We start from the raw sequence: 20,793 nt of genomic DNA, 5'->3' as shown, positions 1-20,793 counted from the left end.
ATAAGGTTCACTGGTCATCAGCCTCACCTACCCAGGTGTGCCCCAGGTTTCAGTGCGATCTTATCTTACAGGTGCATACACATGTACCAACAAATATACACCTGTACACTTATATACCCAGGCACACATGTATACACAAGTACACACATATACACATACTATAAGTACACACACATGCATACATCTATACACCCACCCACCTATATACATCCCTACACACACTTAAACACACCTGTACACTTGTACACAGCAACACACACATACACACCTATATACACAACTACACACATACCAACACACATGTACACAACTATACCCTCACATGCCCCATACTCCCATACATATACACATTGACACCTACACACACCTACATACACAGACCCTTCCCACACCTATAAACCTACACACATACCTACACACTTCTATATATACATATACACAATTATACATACATACATACATACATACATAACCTATCCACACAGACATACACCCCTGCCCACATCCCTCCACGTGTACATACTTGCACAACATACCACTATAGATCCCTGAAAATATGATGAAAGCTACTTTTCCCTAGTTTTATTTTACTTATTATTTATTTATTTGGAGACAGGGTTTCACTACATAGCTCTGGCTGGCCTTTCGCTCACTGTGTAGGCCAGGCTGATCTCAAGATCCGCTGGCCTCTGCCTTCTGAGTATTGGAATTAAAGGTGCACACCACCATACGTCTAGCCTCTTTCCCAGATTTCTATTATAACTGAAGGCAACAGAAGATGTTTGAACAGAATTATAATATCAAATAATTTGGAAAACAATTCTCAGAATTTAAAAATAAAAGGATCAAAACAAAATGTGCTGAACTCTTTAAAATAAAAAATTCCAAGTGTATTTATTTTTATAACTTTTCAAACTAGACTAGAAGTTTAAACATCCCTGAACCATCTGATGGACATACAGGATCTCTGCACTATTTTGTTGTTGTTCTTGTTGCTGTTGTAAATCTAAAATTGTCCATGTTTGAAAATTTTTTTGAAACCCCACATATTGAACACAGCAGGGGCAATCAATCAGAGGACCCTGGCTACAGACACACAAGCACCTTGTGTGGTGACCCCACTGCACCGTGCTGATGGGGGATCTATCAGGAAAGGAGACAGAAGCCATGAAGCCAGGACAAAGCTGTGAACAGTCAACAGAGAGATATGTGCGCAAGTTACTCTAGAGCTACTCAGGGTCAACATGGCTGACTAATCATCTGTGGTCTTCCTCAGGATCATCTGTGCTCCTCAACACTTGGCAACAGAACACAAGTGGAATATTTAAAGTTCTGCCTGCATCTGTTGACGCTCATGGTGAATCCGGGAACAACCAGACTTCTGACATTTGCACAGAAGGTGCAGCAGCAGGGACAGGTGACACCACAGACAACTGGGAGGGAGACGATGACACATAGGCCTGTCCTTACTTTTGTCTGTGACAAACATCTGAGAGAGTGAGGCTAAAGGAGCCAAGCTTTTTTCTGGCTCTGAGGTTTCAAGCCATGGTCAACTGGCACCTTTGCTTTCGGCCTAAAGGGCAGCAATGTCACACCAGGGGGTGCATGGTGTGCATGTGCCTCAGGGAGTTCAGGACACAAAGAGAGAACAGACAAATAGGTGAGGAAGAGAGCACCACACCCTGTATGGCAGGTTCCCAGGAGCTAATTCCCTGAACTAGGTCCACTTCTTAGGAGAAGCTTTATCAAAAATATTCTTAAATATTCAATGAGTCAAAGAAGGAATCATGAATAAAACTAGAAAATTCTCAGAAACAAATAAACTAAAGTGCTGTAGATGCTGTGCTCAGAGGGAGATACAGCTGTCACTGTCCAGATAAAAAGACCCCAAGTCCATATAGCTTTATGCTGCAGGAACCAGAAAAAAGGAAAGCATGTTCAAACTCATGTTAGCAGAAGGGAGGAAATTAAAAATCAGAAAGAGATAGAGAAAATGGAAACACAACACAGAAAACTAACAAAACAAACAAAAAACCAGCCAAACAAAACTGACTCTCAGAATAGATGAACAAGACTGATAAAGCCGTTAGTCTGACACACCAAGAAGGGAGCTGCCTCATATTATTAAATGGAACATCACTACAGAACCTACAGAAACAAAAAGGGCCACAGCAACAACATTCTAGCCAATTACATAATTTTTGCTTGAAGTGGCAAAAATCTGGACAACTGTATACCCACCACAGTGAGACACATCAGTTTGCTGCATGGCTGACTCAGAAGGATTTTCAAAGATTAACAATGGAAAAGGCCACATTGTACATAAATGCACATCTGTATGTTTACATTATATCTTGATCTGCAAAATGAATGATCACCAAAACATACAGAGAGGAACATATGTATGTGTGTGCCTATGTATGTTTCTGAGAAAACTCACATACACCTGGGTAACTGCATGGTTTCCTGGGCAGGAGTGGGGTAGGGGTGGCAGGGAGGGCAGTTGAGGTGGAGAATTAAGCGAATGCTTATTAGTCCCCTGTCCCTGCGGTGTGCCCTCCTCCAATCCACTGTACTTCCTCTCCACCTTAGGCTTTTCTCTACCCAGCCTCTGTCTTCCAGGATTCTAGAACCCTCCCCTCCCACCATAGCACTTTCCATTTCCTTCCTCTTCATGGGCTTGTGACTGCTTGTTTATTTTCTACTATCTGCTGTCCATCATTTGTCTGACTAGAAGCCCCCAGGGCATACTTTGGTGACTCAGGTAAGAATCCCAGCTCCATTGCTCACTTACTAGCTTCATAAACTTGGTGAGTGACCTTTTCCTGCATGTGTCTGCTCATGTGTGAGAATGGAACGATACTGACCACATGGCAGGACGCGACAGGGACACGAGTGAGGTGCTGGAGCAGAAGCTGCCACGTGATGCTGCTGTACCGTACGGAGTAACTTCTGGCTCAGGTTCATCACTATCTCCTCTAGGCTGGCATCGTAAACCACAGACCTACCACACATACTCTTATGGAATCTTTTTTTTTTTTTTTCAATCCCTTCTGTATTTCCTAGAACATGGTTACTTCAAGGTTCTTAAATATTTGTTCAACACATAATGATGGAAAGATAAGACGGAAGGAAACTGTGGGTTATTTACATAGATCCCACAAGTAAATGTGCATGGCTGACTGCCCCTGGCACTAAAACCTAGTTTGCCAAGAGGAAGAGAATATTTGTTTTAAAATCAAACTTCTCAAACAGCCCAGGAAGACATTTATTTCCATTTAAAGCCATGTGTAAGTTCATCTGAGCATGTACTAAGGAAACCTCCTTGGGGGTAAAGACACTAGAACCAGGCTTCCGACCCTTGAGATCTTCTGCCAGCCCTTGAATAGCATTATGTACACATTAATCATAAAACTAAAGCACAAGTGACCACACGATTCTTCAAGCACTAGATAGGTGCATCTGAACCTTGCCCAGCCACTGCTTGGCACTGCCCATCCTCCTGAATGCATTTCCTAGCTTATCTAATGCTGCTTTTATTTCTCTGGAGAGGTAAATGGGGCTGGAGCCTTATGGGTCAAAAGAATCTAAGAAGCAAGTTAATCCCATCCCCCCATTCTCTTGTTTTCCACAGAGTCTTAAGCAGTCTAGGCCACCACTAACTCGCCATGTTACTGAGGTGGATGGCCTTGAACTTCTGATCCTCTGCCTCTCTTTCTGGAGGGCTGTGATTACAGGTGCACAGCACCAAGCATGGTTTCTGTGGTGCTGAGTACTGAGCCCGGGCCTCTGTGCATGATAATCAAACCAGCTGAGACACAGGCCCAGCCCCGAGGAAGCAATATAGAAAACTATGATAACTGGGCGTGGTAGTAATCCCTGCACTCTGGAGGCAGAGGCAGGCAGATCTCAGTGAGTTGGAGGCCGGCCTGGTCTAGGGATGTAGAGAAATCCTTTCTGCCTTTAAAGAAGAAGGAAGAGGAGGAGGAGAGAGAAGAGGAGGAGGAGGAGGGAGAGGAGGAGGAGGAGGAAGACGGTGAGGACCAGGACGACAGTGAGAGCACTGGGCTCTGAGGCTTTCCCCTCCCTACGGTCTAACTGGCCCCCACGTCTCCTGACAGCTGCCGGTGGTGGATATGTCTGGGTTTTGGTTTTTCCCATCTTAAACTAAACCGAAACGACCTCCATCCTTCCCCTTTCCCTGCCTGTGTCCAGTGTGTGAAGAATGGAATATACTGAGCATTTTCGTGTGGCATGCTTGCTCTTCAGTTTACTGGAGTGTGGCCTTTGTCCCTCTTACTCTAGTACCCCAAATTGCCATTGACTTCTGCCCTACCACACACTGTCCTGTTCTCCTTTCTCCCCTTGCTGGACAGTGAGACCCAGGCCTCTCTCCATCCCACGCACGCTTCCTCATTCTTCTTCCCCTTTGCAGTCCCTAATGTCAATAAAAAGGGTGCAGCTTTCCACACCTTTCTGCTGTGTGGGCACATAAGTGTATCTATATCTCACAGGCGTGTAGATTTATATGTTTGCTTTGTTTTAAGCACTGTTCACATTAACTTTATGATTTTTTTGAGACAAGGTATTGCTATGTAGCCCGTGTTGGCTTTGAACCCCACATCTTCCTGCCTCAGCTTCCTTCCTGAGTTTTAGCATCCCACACCCAACTGTTTGTCTTTATCATAGTGTTCCTTAACATGGTCTGTACGTCAGAAGATGTATTGCTAGCTCTGTAATTTTTAATTTTTAGTTACAAACGGGTGGATAGTCAATATAACTGCGTTTCTTCCACATTAGATAAACAGTTGCAGCTTTAGACATTACAAACAAAAACTAGATTTTGCATCCAGGTACCTTGCAGTAAGGAGGGCAGGATGCTGCAAATGCAGCTCTCAGCTCAGTGTAAGGCAAGGCTTGCCTGGTCACTCTGCAGAGCCATGTCAACAAGCCCTTGCCCAAAAACAGTGCCACTGACTTCAGCCTTTGTATTGGGTCTAAATGTCAAATTCTAAAAAATCCCTGCACTGCTGTTAGAGACACGGACAATCTCATCTGCTTCAGAGCCCACTCTGAAAGGAGCAGCAGCAGTGCCTCTCAACAGTGCTGGGCATGCTCCTTGAATTGAACTATCTGCCACCTTCTTCCTCCCTAGCAATGTTAACAGGCAGTTATAAAGTGATGTCTGGCCTTGGTGGTCCCTGCTAGACTCCAGCAGCTCACTGAGGTCATTGAGGACCACCCAGGATCTGCTGCCCCAGTCATCAGTGTTATTCTTGGTTCTGTCCTTTTATTGTCCACCACTTAGTTATTGTAACAAATGTCTTCAAGTGCCAGCCCCCACCCAGGCTTTTTTTCTTTTTTCTTTTTTTGTCTGCTTGACACAAAATACAGTTATCTAGAAAGAGGAACTTCAACTGAGAAAATGTTTCCATCAGATTGGCCTATAGGCAAGACTGCAGATCCTGGCGTGCATAAAAACAAACTGAGCAAGCCAAAGAGCAGACTCCATGGCTTCTGCTTTCGTCTTTGCCTCTAGGATCCCACTTAGAGTTCCTACCCTGACATCCTTGACAAGGGACTGTGATGTGGAAGCATTAGCGAGTTACCCTTCTCCTCTGTAGGCTTGACTGCAGTGTCATGACAGCACATCCCTTCTCCAACAAAGACACTTTTGAAAATTAAAACCTGGGAGCAGCAGTGGGTCCAGAGACCTCAGCACATGTGTGTTCTGTAGCCGACTGCCACACTGCCCAAGGGAAATGTGCACACGCCGAATTCCTGTGATTGGCCAGCACGCTTGGACCAAACAAGTTCTTATTATACTACAAAACTAATAGATTAGTGGCAAAATAATTGAGCAAGCCAGCGTATGGACGCAGTGACCATCCTAGCCCTTGGGAAGCTGACATGTGAGGAGACATGATCAAGATTACCCTTGCGTACAGAGCAAGACCCTGGTCTCCAGACAATATAAGATAAAACCAAAACACCAGAGAAACACTGAAGTCCCCAAGACGACATAGGACGGGGAAAGAACAGAACTTGAGAAGAACCTTTTTGGATAAGGTGACAAAAAGTTAAAAGGAATAAAATGATTAACTCAAGACTGTGTTAAAAGGTCAGGGGTCACGCACAAAGGTGCGGTCTTTCTCCAGTGAAGCTCAATGGCTGAGCTCTACCCAAGGGGTGGCAGCAGCAGCCCTTGAATGCAGGTGAATGTGTTTGTTTCGTTTAAGAGGAACGAATTTTATGCTTTTAAATATTTGCAACAAAATTAAATGGCATGAAAATTATATAGTCTTCGAGCTTTTACTGTCCACAAATGGACAATGGGGAATACAGCCAGGATTCCTAACAGCCACTGTAGGTTAGGGCAGAACTGGAGTGGCTCAAACTGAGACCGTGTGGCCTTCCCAGCCTAACACACCGCCAGCCTTCCCCTTCACATAAAGTTTGCTGACCCAACTAAGCCAAGATTTACCACATCATCTTTCCTTGTGGCACGGGGCTGGTCTCTTCCCCAATGGAGAGGATGATGGCTCCCTTGCTCCATCAGGCAGGAAGAGAAGCAAGAGTGCTCACTAGTGCCATCTGCAGCCTGGAAAAGGAATGGCAGGCAGGGAACTGGGCTGTTGGGAAGTTAGTCACTTGGCAGATCCTAAATAACTATGGCCTCACGGATGCCTGTGGGGAACATAAACTTTGGCTTTTACGGGGCACTTTTTAAACTGACAGAACAAAACCACAACTACAAATACTTCTTCCCACATCCATGTATGAGGCTCTCCAAACAGAAGACACTTCCAGCATTCCCATTTGCACTAACTGCTCCCACGCACAGAAGGAAGACAAGCCACATTGTCACCTCAAGGATGATAGGATGCTGTCTGTCCTTTCTAGATCTGAAGGGAAAGTCACACAGAAGCTTGCCATGTGAGCTCTGCCTGCAGCCTTCAGGTTACTGTCCTCAAGACCACGCCACTGAGACTCTGCATGTCACCTAACTTCTGAGGATGAGGGGGCAGTGTGTCACAGCCAGCAAACCTACACCAAAAGAATGAACACAGGACTGTAAAGTGGTTAGTTCTGCCAGCTCCAAACCAAACCAGGACAGAGCATCTCATCACAAGCCTATGCGCCATGTCTCGTCACCAGAAACAGCTGAGGGCTCACAACCTTTCAGAGCAAAGACTCAGAGAAGAACCACTGCTTTTCACCTTCCCCTAGAATCGAGAGGAGGCATAACACTGCACCTGTGACCTGTGCACGTGTCCTGAGGTCTGTGTCTACGCCCCAGTCTGGACTGGGCTTACATGCCGGCTGAAGTGAAGGTGAATACTGAAGGAGTGGTGTCCTGGGACTGATTGGGAAAGCCCAGCTCTGACCATAAAAAGTTCGAGCTGGAGCACTGGAAGATGCTGGGACCTGAAGAGAGGCCATGGAAGGTGAGCACAGCCACAGGAGGCCTCATGTGAGGGCTACAGAACCACCCCATACGCGACTAACCCCAGAATCAAGGAAAGGCACAGAGGCAGAAGGACTCCACTTCTGCCCAAGTGTTCACGACTCAGAAGGGACACAGAAGAATATGGCAGAGCTTTCTATGTTGTCTCAAGGGCCTTCAACTTACTTCATCATCTTCATCTTCATCATCGTCGGATTCAAGAACACCATCCAGTAAATCTTCTATGAAGAAAAACAAATTAATCAGAAAAACCACAAAGCTTGTCACTTGGTCACTGAGCATCAGCTGGGCACTCATGTGAGCATCATATGGACAGTCATGCTGCTGAGCACGAGCCGCCACCACTGACTGCTCCTGACCACCGCCCTTCTACACTCCTGACCACTCACTGGCACACACATTCACTCTCTTGGCCGAATCAGCCACAGTTTGCTACCAATCTTAGCAACCACAAATACACTGTTTTTTTTCAGAACATATTTATTCATATTCTTATAAACATAACATTGGAGGGAGCTGCAAGGCAGGAATTAACTAGTGTTTACTCCTAGGGATCCTGCTAGCTTCTACAGTAGTGCTACTTCATGTAACCCTCTTAACAGCTTCGTTGACCATCGCTCCTGTCACAGGTAACAAGTGCAGGACAGAGGACCCAGGGACCTATTTGTGGTTCTGCTTTCTAAAACCCATAGTTCTAACTTAAAGATGTAGATTTGGAAAAGAAGCTCACATGAGGTTACTCTTAGATGAGCTTTAATAGGGGATGTGTGTGTGTGTGTGTGTGTGTGTGTGGTGGGACAGGAATGACAGATACACAGACAGACAGACAGACAGATGGACTGACACATAAGGGCCATGAGCAGATCTTGTGAAGGAGAATAGTAGGAGAGATATAGCTTACACTAGAGATGCTATGATGGGGCCTTGAAGGGAGAGAAAAGAGCTCTTCCTTCAAAATTGGGACGGAGCTACACTAGGAAGGACAGCTACCATGCATACATGGCATGACCAAGCCTATCCCCTGAACAAAGAGGGATTCTGACTCAGAGCTTTTTGGGGGTTGAGGGTGTCAAGAAGTTCCATGCCATGTGACTTATGACCTAGCCTTCAAGCAAAGGGAACAGGGGTAGGCACTAGCACAAGGTAGGAGCATGCAGATGCAAGGGCTTGCCTTTAGACTGTCAGTGGTGTGTGTGTGTGTGTGTGTGTGTGTGTGTGTGTGTGTGTGTGTGTGTGTATGTATGTTCTCAGTCCTTCACTGGGGGTTGGAGGGCACACCCTGATTTTACCAAGCCCCCTTACCTAGTCTCTTAGAGTAGACAAGCCTAAGGTGGCAGGTCTGTGATATAACACAGGGTGGGGGCAGGGATATTCTTAAAGGCTGAGGCTCGTTACTAGCTTGGTGGGGTTTGCACACATGCACAAGTACACCATACTCAGAACCAGAGAATGAGCCACTCCCTCACCTGGCAAGTGGGGATCACACTGCTTACTTCCTTGGGGTCTGAGAAAGGAGGGAAGGATACCAGAACACCAGAACACACCAGAACAAGGCATTTGGACCAGGAACATAGCAGACATAAGTTACTTTCTCCTCCATGAAGCCTGCTCTGAGCCATTGTCTCTCCCTCAGCATGCATCTAGACTCTCCCTGTGGAAGACTCTATTCTCTCCCAGTGGATGGATGGATACCGACAGGTGGGGAAGGCCCTGGGAAGCTAACCACTGAACTAGGAGCTACGGAAGGAGATTAGCAAAGCTCACTTCTGGCTCTGAAGACTGAAGGCTAATCTTGACTGTCACCTTGAGGAGATTAGAATCACCATGGACACACATCTCTGGACAGGTCTGTGAGGGAGTTTCTAGATTGTGATAACTGGGTAGGAAGCCACACTTTAAATGTGGGCAGTCTTATTTCACAGGCTGAATTCCTGATGAACAAGAGAAGGCAGCTAAGTGCCAGCATTCATCTCTCTGCTTACCGACTACAGGTACAATGGGGCTGAGCTCCCTAAATGCTCATGCCGTGGTGATAGACTGTTTCTTCAAACTGCAAACCAAAAGGGGCTCCTCCCTCCTCACAGGTTTCTGTCATGTATTTCACCACAGCAACAAAAGGTAATCAATACAGGACACTGGCCGAGATGATTGGCAGGTAAGACTAACCGAGTGTAGATCTGGCATGGCTGCGTAAGGGAAAATATGACATAGTTCTTGGTCTTGGAGCGTCACCAGGCCATTGATCCCTGCATGTGCTCATGGTTGCTGTTGCCCTGAAGCGGATCTGCGGTCTCTCCTATTTTATTTTTCAATCTCTCTTTCTGGGGAATATACTTCCGCCATTATGCAGAGCTAATCACGCCATAATAAATGAAACAGATGCGGTTCTCAGAAATGAGGATGGAGGTGGTTATGAGGCTGTGGAGGATGAGGAACAAGGCTTCTGCTTAGCCTTAGAACCATGGAGAAGGATCCAGACAACATAACCATAGAGACCATAAAAGCCGACATGGTCCTTTGTAGAAACTGCTCATTTTGAGAGTTGGCCTTGATTTTGGAACTATATGAGAAGGTACAAGTCCTCTCCTGTCCAATGACTGCTGCATTGATTAGCCAGGGTGGACTTGGAGACATCAAGGATAGAGAATTAAAATGGTTCAAAAAGAAAAAGCATGGATAGGAAAAGAAGGAATCTATTGAAAACAAGCAAACAATAGATGGGTTTATCTTATAGGAGGAAGGCTTGCATATAATCTAGAAACAAATGGTATCAGAAGGAGAGTCTATGAGGCCATGGAATTGCTAGAGTAAGAAATATTGATTAGAGAATTAAAAGACGATGTACAAGCATATAAAAAGCTAGGACTTGCTCTCCTAGCTACTTGAAGGATTGGAGACAACAATACCTACTTTATTTGCATACGTTTTAAAACTTTTTAAGAAATAATTTAACCTTAGTAGTCTGTCACCTTTTTGATTTTACATGAAAACAGTTACTAAAGACTGCTGTCTGCTGTACCAGGAAACCACAAGAGCTGTGCCCAGCTACCTGTGAAGAACAGGCTGTGTAAACCTATAAGGAAATGTGCTTTTGCTTTGTGTTTAGTGTCTGTTTTTAAGAAAGCAGGGGCTGGGACTAATGATCTGGGATTCATAAAATTTATGTAAATTTAAGGATTTAAAAAATTATCAACAGGGCTGGTGAGATGGCTCAGCGGGAAAGAGCACTGACTGCTCTTCCAAAGGTCCTGAGTTCAAATCCCAGCAACCACACGGTGGCTCACAACCATCCATAATGAGATCTGAAGGCTTCTTCTGGTGTGTCTAAAGACAGCTACAGTGTACTTACATATAACAATAAATAAATCTTTAAAACAAAAAACAAAAAAATTATTAACAATGTTCAAAGCCTTGATGGTGTAGTTTTAGTAAATAAAAGGCTGGGTTCAGGCTCTCTGGTAAGAAGATCGATGAGACTCCTTGGTCAAGGAGTCCTTGAACTGACAGTGTGCATCCCCTACTGACACCGAGTCATTATGAAATCAGTGCTGCTCCCATTCCCCCTTTATCAGGACCTCCTCATGCCCAGGCTGCACCTCAGCAACTGAGCATGGAAGACCTTCCCTGAATACGGTGGCCCCATCAAATAGGCTGGGGACCCAGGCGGGGTAAAGACGAGCAAAAGCCAGCCACGGGTACAAACTCCATCCTTTCCAAGCAAAGGTGTCTACGGCTGCTTCTAGCTTCCTCAGTGTGGACTCGCATCAATGACTCCAGGACGTTTCCAGGCCTCCTTCAGCCTTAGATCGGGGTCTTTCTTGTTCAGAGGGTTCCAGTTCTCTGCCTCTGTAGCAGGTGGACAATTACTGGGAGACAACCTAGCTTCCAATTATGTAAGCCAAGCTAATAAATCCTCTTTTGTAATGTATATATATATATATATATATATACATACATTATACATGCATACATATATACATCATACATCATACATACATATGCATGCTGACACAGCCTCATCCTAAGAGAGAGTCTCTACTGACTTACTTGGTCCAGAGTCAGTGGGACAACAAAGAAGTCTGTCCCTTCAGTGTGTTTGCACAGGTCTACACCACTGTCTCAGAAAGCTGGGTATCCACACAGTGCTTTGCATCTTGCACTTGGGTGAGTTTTAATCTCTAACCCCCTCTCTCTGCCCATGGACAGCACACTCCAGTCCACCATGAGAAGATGCCTTTCACACTGCACTACCAGTGTTGCCAATTCCACACTCCTTATGTTCACATACGGTAAGGCCCTCTTTACATTAACTCCCCAGCCCAGTTCCCAATCCCCAAACCCTATCATCTCTTAACTTGTTGGCTTACACATCCTAACTACCCAGAACCCTCCAGCCCCATGACCTACACCCTTACAGGCCTCAACTCCTCCTCCTCCTCCTCCTCCTCCTCCTCTTCCTCCTCCTCCTCCTCCTCCTCCTCCTCCTCTTGGGACAATCATCTCCCCCACTGCTCCTAACCCAGCGCATGCCTCACAAAGGCCCTCCCTCGGTAACCAGCAGGGCCTGAAGCTAGTAACCTGCTCTGCCTTGCTCCTGCTGGTGTCCTGGCTGGTGTCTCTGACCTCTCCCTCATGATGACCATGATGCGCTGGCTACCCTCATGGATGGTTGGAGTTGTGGCTAGAACCTCCCCACTGTTGTTGGCTGCACACTCTGAATGTTTCTGTACCAGGCTGAAGTTTTCCTTTGGGCTTCCCCAGTGTTCCACCTTGCTGGGACAAACTGAGAATTTCAAAGCTCCCCTGGCCCCCAGGATGATTATGTCAGTACGGGCAAAGCCCAGATTGGGAACTGTGAGTGGAAGATGGCTACAGTGGGCATTTCCCAGGTGCACTGGGTGAATGGCTCACTTGTGAGGAGAGATGAAGACACTCTCATTTGTGGTGTGTTGAATAGAGCTGTGCACTTGAATAGCTGCCAGGAATGACATGGGAGAGATGGCTGATAAATTTGGTCCCCAGATGCTGTGAGTACCAGGGCCCATTGTTTCAGGAGTCCACAGAAAGAGTGAGGGGCTTCCCTATCCCCCACACAGGGCTTCTCTGGTTCTCTTGCCAGATGTGGATCATGGCCATTGAGGAGGCGGAGAAGAAAGGGACCAGGCTGCCTCCTCCCTGTGGCCAGGTGGCACATACAGGGTTCTCTGGAATGGTGACGTGGTGACATTTTCTACATGGTGCTAGAAGGACTAGCACCTGTTTCCCTAACTGGCCACAGGACCTGGGAAAGTTGCCCTTATCAGTGGGGCAGGATTTAAGAGGGGACAGGAGGGGCTCGTAAAGAGATCTTACAAGGGTAGAAGAGAAGGCTTCAGTAATTGCCTCCAACTCCTCTTTGTTGACCACACACCTCTTATGTGATAAGAAATCTCTACTGTGATAAGAGATGTTAATCTTGAACAATCTGGCCTTGACGACTTGGCTACACATGTGTGTGGGGGGGATGTACAGGAACATGTATGTGTGTGTGCACGTGGACCTAAACTAAGCAAGGCTGACTGGCCAGTGAGCCTCAGGAATGTCTGTTTCCCATTGCCCAGTCCTGGGATTACAAGTGTGTGTCACCCAAGTGTGTGCCACCATGCCTGGCTTGTTTTATATGAGTGCTGGGGTCGGACTCAGGTCCTTACTTGAATGGCAAGGACTTCAGTGATAGTGCTATCTCCCTTGCTTTATCTCCCCACTGTGGGGTGTGTTTGTGTGTGTGTGTGTGTGTGTGTGTATGTGTGGTGTATATATGTGTGTGTGTATGTGTGGTGTATATATATGTGTGTGTGTGTGTGTGTATGTGTGGTGTATATATATGTGTGTGTGTGTGTGTGTGTGTGTGGTCTGTATAGTGTATGTGGGGTATGTAGGGCAGTGTGTATATATGTGAGGGGTGTGTGTGTGTGTGTGTGTATGACGTGTGTGTGTGTGTGTGTGTGTGTGTGTGTTTTACCAGATACAGACCTGGAGACTTGTACAGGTAAAACAGTCCTAGTGAACTTTCACGTGCTGAACTTGGTTCCCCTGCTTTCTTTAAAGGCTTCTTTTCTATTTTTTGAGATGAGTCTTGTTATGGAGCCTAGGCGGGCCTTAAACTCTCTGTATAGCCTAGGCTGACCCTGAACTCATGGTGGCTCAGCCTCTCTAGTGCTGGGATCACAAAGTGCACACTCCATATCTGACTCAAATGCCTCCTGGATGACTCCCGAGGTATCGCAGACTTCCATGAGAAAGCCGGTACATCTTTTTGTCTTATGCGACCAAGTCAAAAGATGAGACAGAGATCAAACTGACCAGAGTTCAGCTGCTTGATGATAAACTCTATCTGGCGGACCATCTCGGCGTTGCCTTCTTTGAGGAAGCATCGCAGGATATCTTCCATCCCCTGGGTGCAGCGAGGAGAGAGCAAACGTGTCAGGGTCGGGTGGGAGGATGACTTTCAGTGACATAGTGTCATCTAATATCAAAGGTTTATTTTCGGGAAAGGTTTTTAAAAATAAAAATTATCTGCTTGGTATTAAACATTCATTTTAAAATTCACAGTGAAATGGTTTTCTTCTTGGTTGACTACCTCGACTTAATTATAACATGACAATACATGTAGAAAAAACCCCAAAGAGACTGTCAGCTTGCACTGGGTGCCTGTATTACAGCACTCAGGTGCATTTACACCACTGCCTTTAGTTTGGGAAACACGTATTTTGGGGAGATGGTTTCTTTCCTATGTTTCCTCTAAGTTTATACACACTGCCTTCTGAATTTTAGGGTCATTTATGGTCTTTGAAAAGTTGAACAATATGTTTTGAACAAATAGAAGCTTTCTTTAAACAGCTGAAATTCCCATTCTATCAAAAAGCATGACAGAGGAACAGGGAGCTGGCCTGGCAGGAAAAGCTCTGCTGCACAGGCCGAGGATGTGCGCACAGCGCCAGAGCCAGGCGCAGCAGAGGATAGCTGTGGGACCGGCATTCTACGTGAGACAACAGGTAGAGACAAGTGAGAAGGCTGTAAGGCTGGATGGAGTAGGAAGCACAGCAGCAGAAGCAAGGGACGCTGCCTCAAAACAAGGTGGGAGAACCAACACCTGAAAACTTGCCTGGGACTTTTCTATGTGTGCATGCTCTCCCACCTCCCAAATAAACAAAAATTACATTTCTGAGGGTTTTTTTGGGAGTGGGGGGAAGCAGTGTCTTACAATGTACCTCTGGCTAGCTGAAATTCACTTTGTAGACCAGGCTGGCCTGAAATGTAAAAAAGACGTGCCTACTTCTGTCTCCCAAGTGTTGGGATCAAAGGCTTGGGCTACTAAATCTGGCCTAATTAAAAATGTAAAGACAGATCGATAGGGCTGGAGAGATAGCTAGGCTGCTAGAGCCTTACAGATCTTATGGAGGACCTAGGCTTGACTGCCAGCATGGCAGCTCGCAGTTGTCTATAACTAGTTCCAGGGTATCTGATGCTTTCTCCTGCTTCCCTGGGCATGAGGCATGCAAGTGGTACACACACATACATGCAGGTGAAGCATCCACACATATACAACTAAAGGAAAAACCATGCAAAATGACAGTTATTACACTGTGCCACTGTGCCACAATTGACACCAGAATTTTCCACTCTTAAGAGAACGAAAGCAGGTTTGGAGGTAAAATACTAAGGTTGGCACAGTGCAACCCCTCTCTCTCCTCCTTCCCCGAAGCACTGGAATGTGTGCATGTACTGTGCTGGATCAAACAAGGTTATCTTGGCATCAAGAGGGGAAGCAGGTCTAAAAATGAACCCAAAACAGAACAACTGGCATTCAGAGAGGCTGGCTCACTAGCAGGAAAACACTGATCAAAATGCTTAACACTCGCCCTTGAGCTACCTTACTCAAATCACTCAACTCCTCCCAAAGACAAGATAAACCACTAGTACTACTTACGCAGATGTGTGTCTGTCAAGATGTAAGGCCTGCATACAACTGTATGTAAGAGATATGCACTTCATTTTTGCAAATTATACCTAATAAATGGCATCTAGTCCAGCGGATGGCCCAATGGGCGAATGAACAGTGAAATGGTACCCGCTGGGCCTGGGAGGAACGGGTGGCTCAGGTGAGAGAGCACAGCTGAAGCCCTGGAGTAAAGGAGGTGCCCCCGTGGCTACAGCAAGAAGATCTGAGGGCTGGGCCTGAACCTTTGAGGACAGCATCCATGAGCCTGCGATGGAAGCGTAGAGAGCAGACCACTGAGGGGTAGTCTGGAGGAAAGCAAAGACTGACTGGTGTCCTGGAAGCAAGGACAGAGTGTTTCAAAGAGAACTGAGAGACTATGGCACCTCTTGTGGGGCCAGTCAGACTTGGACTATGGTCATCAACCACAGTCTGCCTTAGTCCTTGGCTGCCAGAGGGCTAACCGTTCTCTCTCTGTCTCATGCAGTGGTCTCCTCCCTGCTTCCATCCCACAAGGGTGAGTTAGGGGCTTTCTAACTTTAGGAGACAGTCACGTGACACCAATAGCCACAATGGCTACTGAGAGCTTAGGAACAGCCAGAGACAAAGAACTCGTTCCAACTCCTTTCTTGCAGAGGCAATTCTGTGATCTGCCCATATCTTTATAGATCACTTGAGTTCAATTGACACTGTTCTTACGTCTCCGGCTTAGTTAGCACATGGAAAGCAAACATCTCAGCCTGTGTAGTTAGGGGACTGCATGGACACCTCACAGCAAATACGCCAGTGAAAAATCTCACATATATTTTTTAAAACCACATATAGTAGGTAATGTTTAATCTAAATTATAGAATTGAGAAGGCATAAAAAATAACAGTATTCTCTGGGTGTGGTGGCACATGCCACCATGTAACCCTAGCATTCAGGAGGCCAAGGCAGGAGGACCAAGGGCTACAGTAAGACCCTGCCTCCAAAAATAAACAACAAAACCTGATATTTCATCCTAAAAGCAGTACCTAGCACTTCAGATAACCCTGGACAAACACAGGGTTGAGAAGGGTGACGGGGCTCATGGTTTGCTACTCAGATGCCTTAGAGGGCACGGTATGGCAGGCAGAAAAAAGTCTGGAACCCAGCTACAGTTAGAGTAAACAATGAAAACAAAGGACAAGCCAGGCAGTGGTGTCGCTTGCCTTTAACCCCAGCACTTGGGAGGCAGAGGCAGGTGGATCTCTGAGTTTGAGGCCAGCCTGGTCTACAGAGTGAGTTCCAGGACAGCCAGGGCTACACAGAGAAACCCTGTCTCAAAAAAAAAAAAGAAAAAAAAAAGAAAAAAAGAAAACAAAGGCCAAGTCTACCTTAGTGGAAATGCTTGAGACCAGAAATGTTTGGAATTTTTAGATTTTTGAATATCTGCATATACATAATAAGATAGATATCTTAGGGATGGAACCCAGGTCTAAACAAGATTATGTTTCGGTTTCACATACCTTCAATATGTAGCCTCACGATGGTTTACATACTGTAGCTATATTACACAGTATATAATATAGACACACATACACTTATTCAGTGAGACAGTCTCACTGTACAGCCCACAATGGCCTCAGGCTCATGATCCTCCTGCTTCTGTCTGCTAAATGCTGGGACCATGCACAACTCTACCTGGCTATACAACATTTTTTTTTTCCAAGCTAGCGTTTCTCTGTGTAGCCTTGGCTGTCCTGGAACTCACTCTGTAGACCAGGCTGGCCTCGAACTAAGAAATCCGCCTGCCTCTGCCTCCCAAATGCTGGGATTAAAGGCGTGTGCTACCACCACCTTTGTGTGTGATGGGAACTGAACTTGGACCCTAGAAGAGCAGTTAGTATTCTGAACTGCTGAACCATTTCTCTGCCCCTGTAGTCTGAATTTTTTGTGTTAGGGATGCTTAGCTCAGCCCAACTGAGATGTTAGTATTAGAGTATAGAGGGGAAATAATTTAGTATGGCCAGATTTCTCACTGGACTTCAGACTGTATTAGTGCTGCGATGTGACAGGGTGCTTTCTTAGTCGATAAAGCCACATGAATTCCGTACCTGGTAGTTTTGGGGAACAAGGGACAAAGAGGGAGGGAGAGATCTTCTTTTCTGGTGTAAGACACTGCAGCACAGGTGTGGAAAGCTCTGGAAGCAAACAGAGGCTGGGCGTGCCCCTGGCTGTGTAACTTTAGGCAGAGATATCTACTCCCAAGTCATTGGTAAGGAAATGGATGTGACTATAGTCAGTCCTTCGGGGGCTTCTGAGCAAGGTAAGTAGGAGGAAGCACCTGTTCCAGTACCAGAAAGAGCAGTGCACACCACTAGGTGCACCTACTGTGTGTGTGTACATGCACACAGTATGCATGCGAAAGCCAGAAGGTAACTCCCAGGAATTAGCTCTCTTCTACCATTCTGGAATGGTCTCTGGAACAGAACCCAGGTTGTTAGGCTTGGTGGCAGGTGCCTTTACCTACTGAGGCATCTTGCTACCTCTAAGTACTGGTTAGTTTTAATGTGGAGGGCAATTCAGTTCCATTGTTTGGTGTGTTTATACACACATTTCTTAAATGAATCATGCCTTGTTTAACTGTTGACGTGATTTTAGATAAACAACTAAAGATTTAGAAATTCTCTTTAAAAAAAAAAAATAAACAAAACCAATGGGCAGAATGTTCTTGTGGTCTCCCGTGTTCTGAGTGTGGAAACACATTTAATCCCTTCACCACAGAATTTAATATGTACACAGCTACTCTGGTTTCACATGGCATCAGAAAAAAGGTCAAAGCTTTAGTGGTTTTGCCCGCTAACTTTAGAAACAGCTGTCCTCTCAACATCAGATGCTAATCACTCAGCCGTTGCTGCTGGGCTTCAAATATAAGCACAAATGAAAACAAAGCTCGTAAAGCTCTTCTTCCCAGTAATTGTGGTGCAAGGCAGTTTTAGAAGCTGCCAAGAAACACCTCCAACACTACAAAAATAAGCCTGCTAGAATTTCCCCGGCACTGTGGCTTTTTATCATTTACAATTTTTACCATTTCCTCATGAGATTCTGAGGAGAGCAACAGGTTCTCCCTTGAGAGAAACCACTAGTGTGTCTTTCCCTCTGCCTGGAGGAAGTGGGGTAGCCCTCTCCCCACGGTACTGACTCATGGTCCTGTGAGGACCCTGTGAACTGCTCAGGGCTTTTTTTTTTCTTCTTCTCTGTGAGACAGGGTCTCATAAGAAGGTCTCATATGAGCCAGGCTGGCCTCAAACTCACTATGTAGTTCAGAATGGTCTCAAATTTGTGGTGATCTACCTGCCTCAAACTCCCAAGTTCTGAGATTGCATTCGAGCACCATATGCCCAGCTAGGACATCCTCTTACCATGGCTCTGGCCTCCTCGCGAATGGACGGGATGGAAAGGATGCTGTACAGGGCTCCATTCACATATGGCTGGATCTTTAAGAGGAACAAAAAGAGAAGTCATTTGCAAGTTTTCAAATACTATCCAACTCAAGTATCAGAAGTTAGACTTAAGAATAGTCTAGGTAAGGGGAGAGTTGGTATCCCATCCTTCAGAACCCAAAATGCACACTTCACATGAGACACCTCCATTCATGAGGCTGTAACTAGAAGCCAAATCTAAACCCACCACTCTCTCTCCACCTTCTTCCTGCCATGTGTCGCTGCCTAACTGATGTGATTTCTGGCATCATGGTCTCTCAGAGCAGAAACTCCAAGTCACCATAGAGTCTGCTCTGTAATCCCAGAGTTTGAATGCTGAACATTATTGCTAAGAGTCCTTGTTTGCCCACATCGGTTGCTACTGTCCTTGGACGAGAGTGACATAGTTGAGGATTCATTGTCTCTAAACCAGACCCACTTCTAAAACTTGCCCTGTGGTCCAATTGCTGTATAGCTGAGCCTTCTGGCCTCTTTTCCATACCCCTAAAACATTAGCATGCAGGTGAATCTGTGAATCTTGGTCCTCATCTTTCAAGACCAGGGCTCTCTAACTCAGGACACATAGGTGCAACTTTGGTCTGCTGCAGCTAACATTCTTCCAGCTTGACACGATAAGAGCTGATTGATGACCTTGAACTTCTTCTCCCCCTCCCCCCCCAGACAGGTTTTCTCTCTGTAGCCCCAGCTGTCCTGGTACTCACTCTGTAGACCAGGCTGGCCTTGAACTCGGAAATCTGCCTGTCTCTGCCTCCCAAGTGCTAGGATTAAAGGTGTGTGCCACCACCTCCTGGCTGACCTTGAACTTCTGACTCGCATGCTTCCACCTCCCAAGTCCTAGGTTACAGACACCACCCTTGGTTTATGTAGCTTTGGGGATTAAAGGCAGGGCCTTAGCATTTGCTGCTAAGAAAATGCTTTGGCAACAGCTGTTAACAGGAATTGACTCCTTTGGTCTAAATCATTTGCATTTCATTAAGTTAAGGGAAGAATGTGATTCCTGCAGCACTCTGCTGCCTGAGTTAAATACAATGAAGAGTCTCAGAGAGCAATCAAGCCAGGACTGAAGTAGTGAAAACCTCTCTGGCCATTGTAGTGGGAATATGAAAGGCCCAGCATGAATTGTCATGGCCATCTAATGTCTGTCTACCTGTTGAAGATGCCAATGTCAGCCAGGTGATTCAGCTGTGGGGATGCAGCTGCATGTGGAATGTACAGACCAGAGCTGCCTGCTAGGAATAGGGAACCCAGTGCTCCTCTTGGCCCAAGGATCCTGCCAAGCATGCCTGCTGAATGAGGCCCTGTGCCAGATCTGTCAAGACATCTCTAACTGTGGCTGAGGCTTCAGGTGCAGGTGCAAAGGGAAGCCATCACCCCAGTACTTTGAAGGCTGAGGCAGAAGAATCAAAAGATTGAGGCCAACCTGGGCTACATAGAGAGTTCTGGCAAGGCTAGGCTACTGTGAGATGCCATGTTTTCTGCAAAGACATTTGTAAAAAGGAAGTAAGAGATGAATCGCCTGTACCTATTCAGTTTTGTGAATTTGTTGTCCTATATATTTTAAAATAGCTAGGCAATAACACCAGCTGTGCTGGTAATCGGGTCATTCTGGAGGGGCAACCTGAGCCCTCCAATGCTATGAGCTAGTAGCCCTGAGGGTCACATATCCCATGGAAGTGTAGGGTTCCATGGGACAACTATGGAGCTGTCACCGAGGACAACTGTTGTAGTGGAGCTGAAAGCCGTCAAAGCCCTGCCCATGAGGAACAAGATATGTACCAGGGCACGGTACATGCCAGGGAGTGCTGCAGTCGTGAGGCTGAGGACAGGAGGCCCATGAAGCAATAGAGAACATGGTCCCGCTGGGCAGTGGTGGCACATGC

General features: G+C 46.1%; 1 protein-coding gene across 9 annotated transcripts in view; it reads right to left on the bottom strand.

Annotated features, from left to right (window-relative positions):
- The window catches only part of Armc9 (armadillo repeat containing 9), a 126,519-nt gene that overhangs the window by 54,803 nt on the left and 50,923 nt on the right, over positions 1 to 20,793 (bottom strand). For all 9 annotated transcript variants that reach the window (XM_031368254.1, XM_031368256.1, XM_031368257.1 and 6 more), the window contains exons 17-19: positions 18,833 to 18,907; positions 13,811 to 13,901; positions 7,634 to 7,689 (exon numbers count right to left, since the gene is read on the bottom strand). In XM_031368254.1, coding sequence (XP_031224114.1) covers positions 7,634 to 7,689; positions 13,811 to 13,901; positions 18,833 to 18,907 — 222 coding nt within the window. The remainder of the gene's footprint in view (positions 1 to 7,633; positions 7,690 to 13,810; positions 13,902 to 18,832; positions 18,908 to 20,793) is intronic.

This window comes from Mastomys coucha, unplaced genomic scaffold (genome assembly GCF_008632895.1).
Source record: "Mastomys coucha isolate ucsf_1 unplaced genomic scaffold, UCSF_Mcou_1 pScaffold14, whole genome shotgun sequence".
In the NCBI taxonomy this organism is placed as follows: domain Eukaryota; kingdom Metazoa; phylum Chordata; class Mammalia; order Rodentia; family Muridae; genus Mastomys; species Mastomys coucha.
The sequence above is the reverse complement of the archived record's forward strand: the minus strand, read 5'-3'. Positions and strand labels throughout refer to the sequence as shown.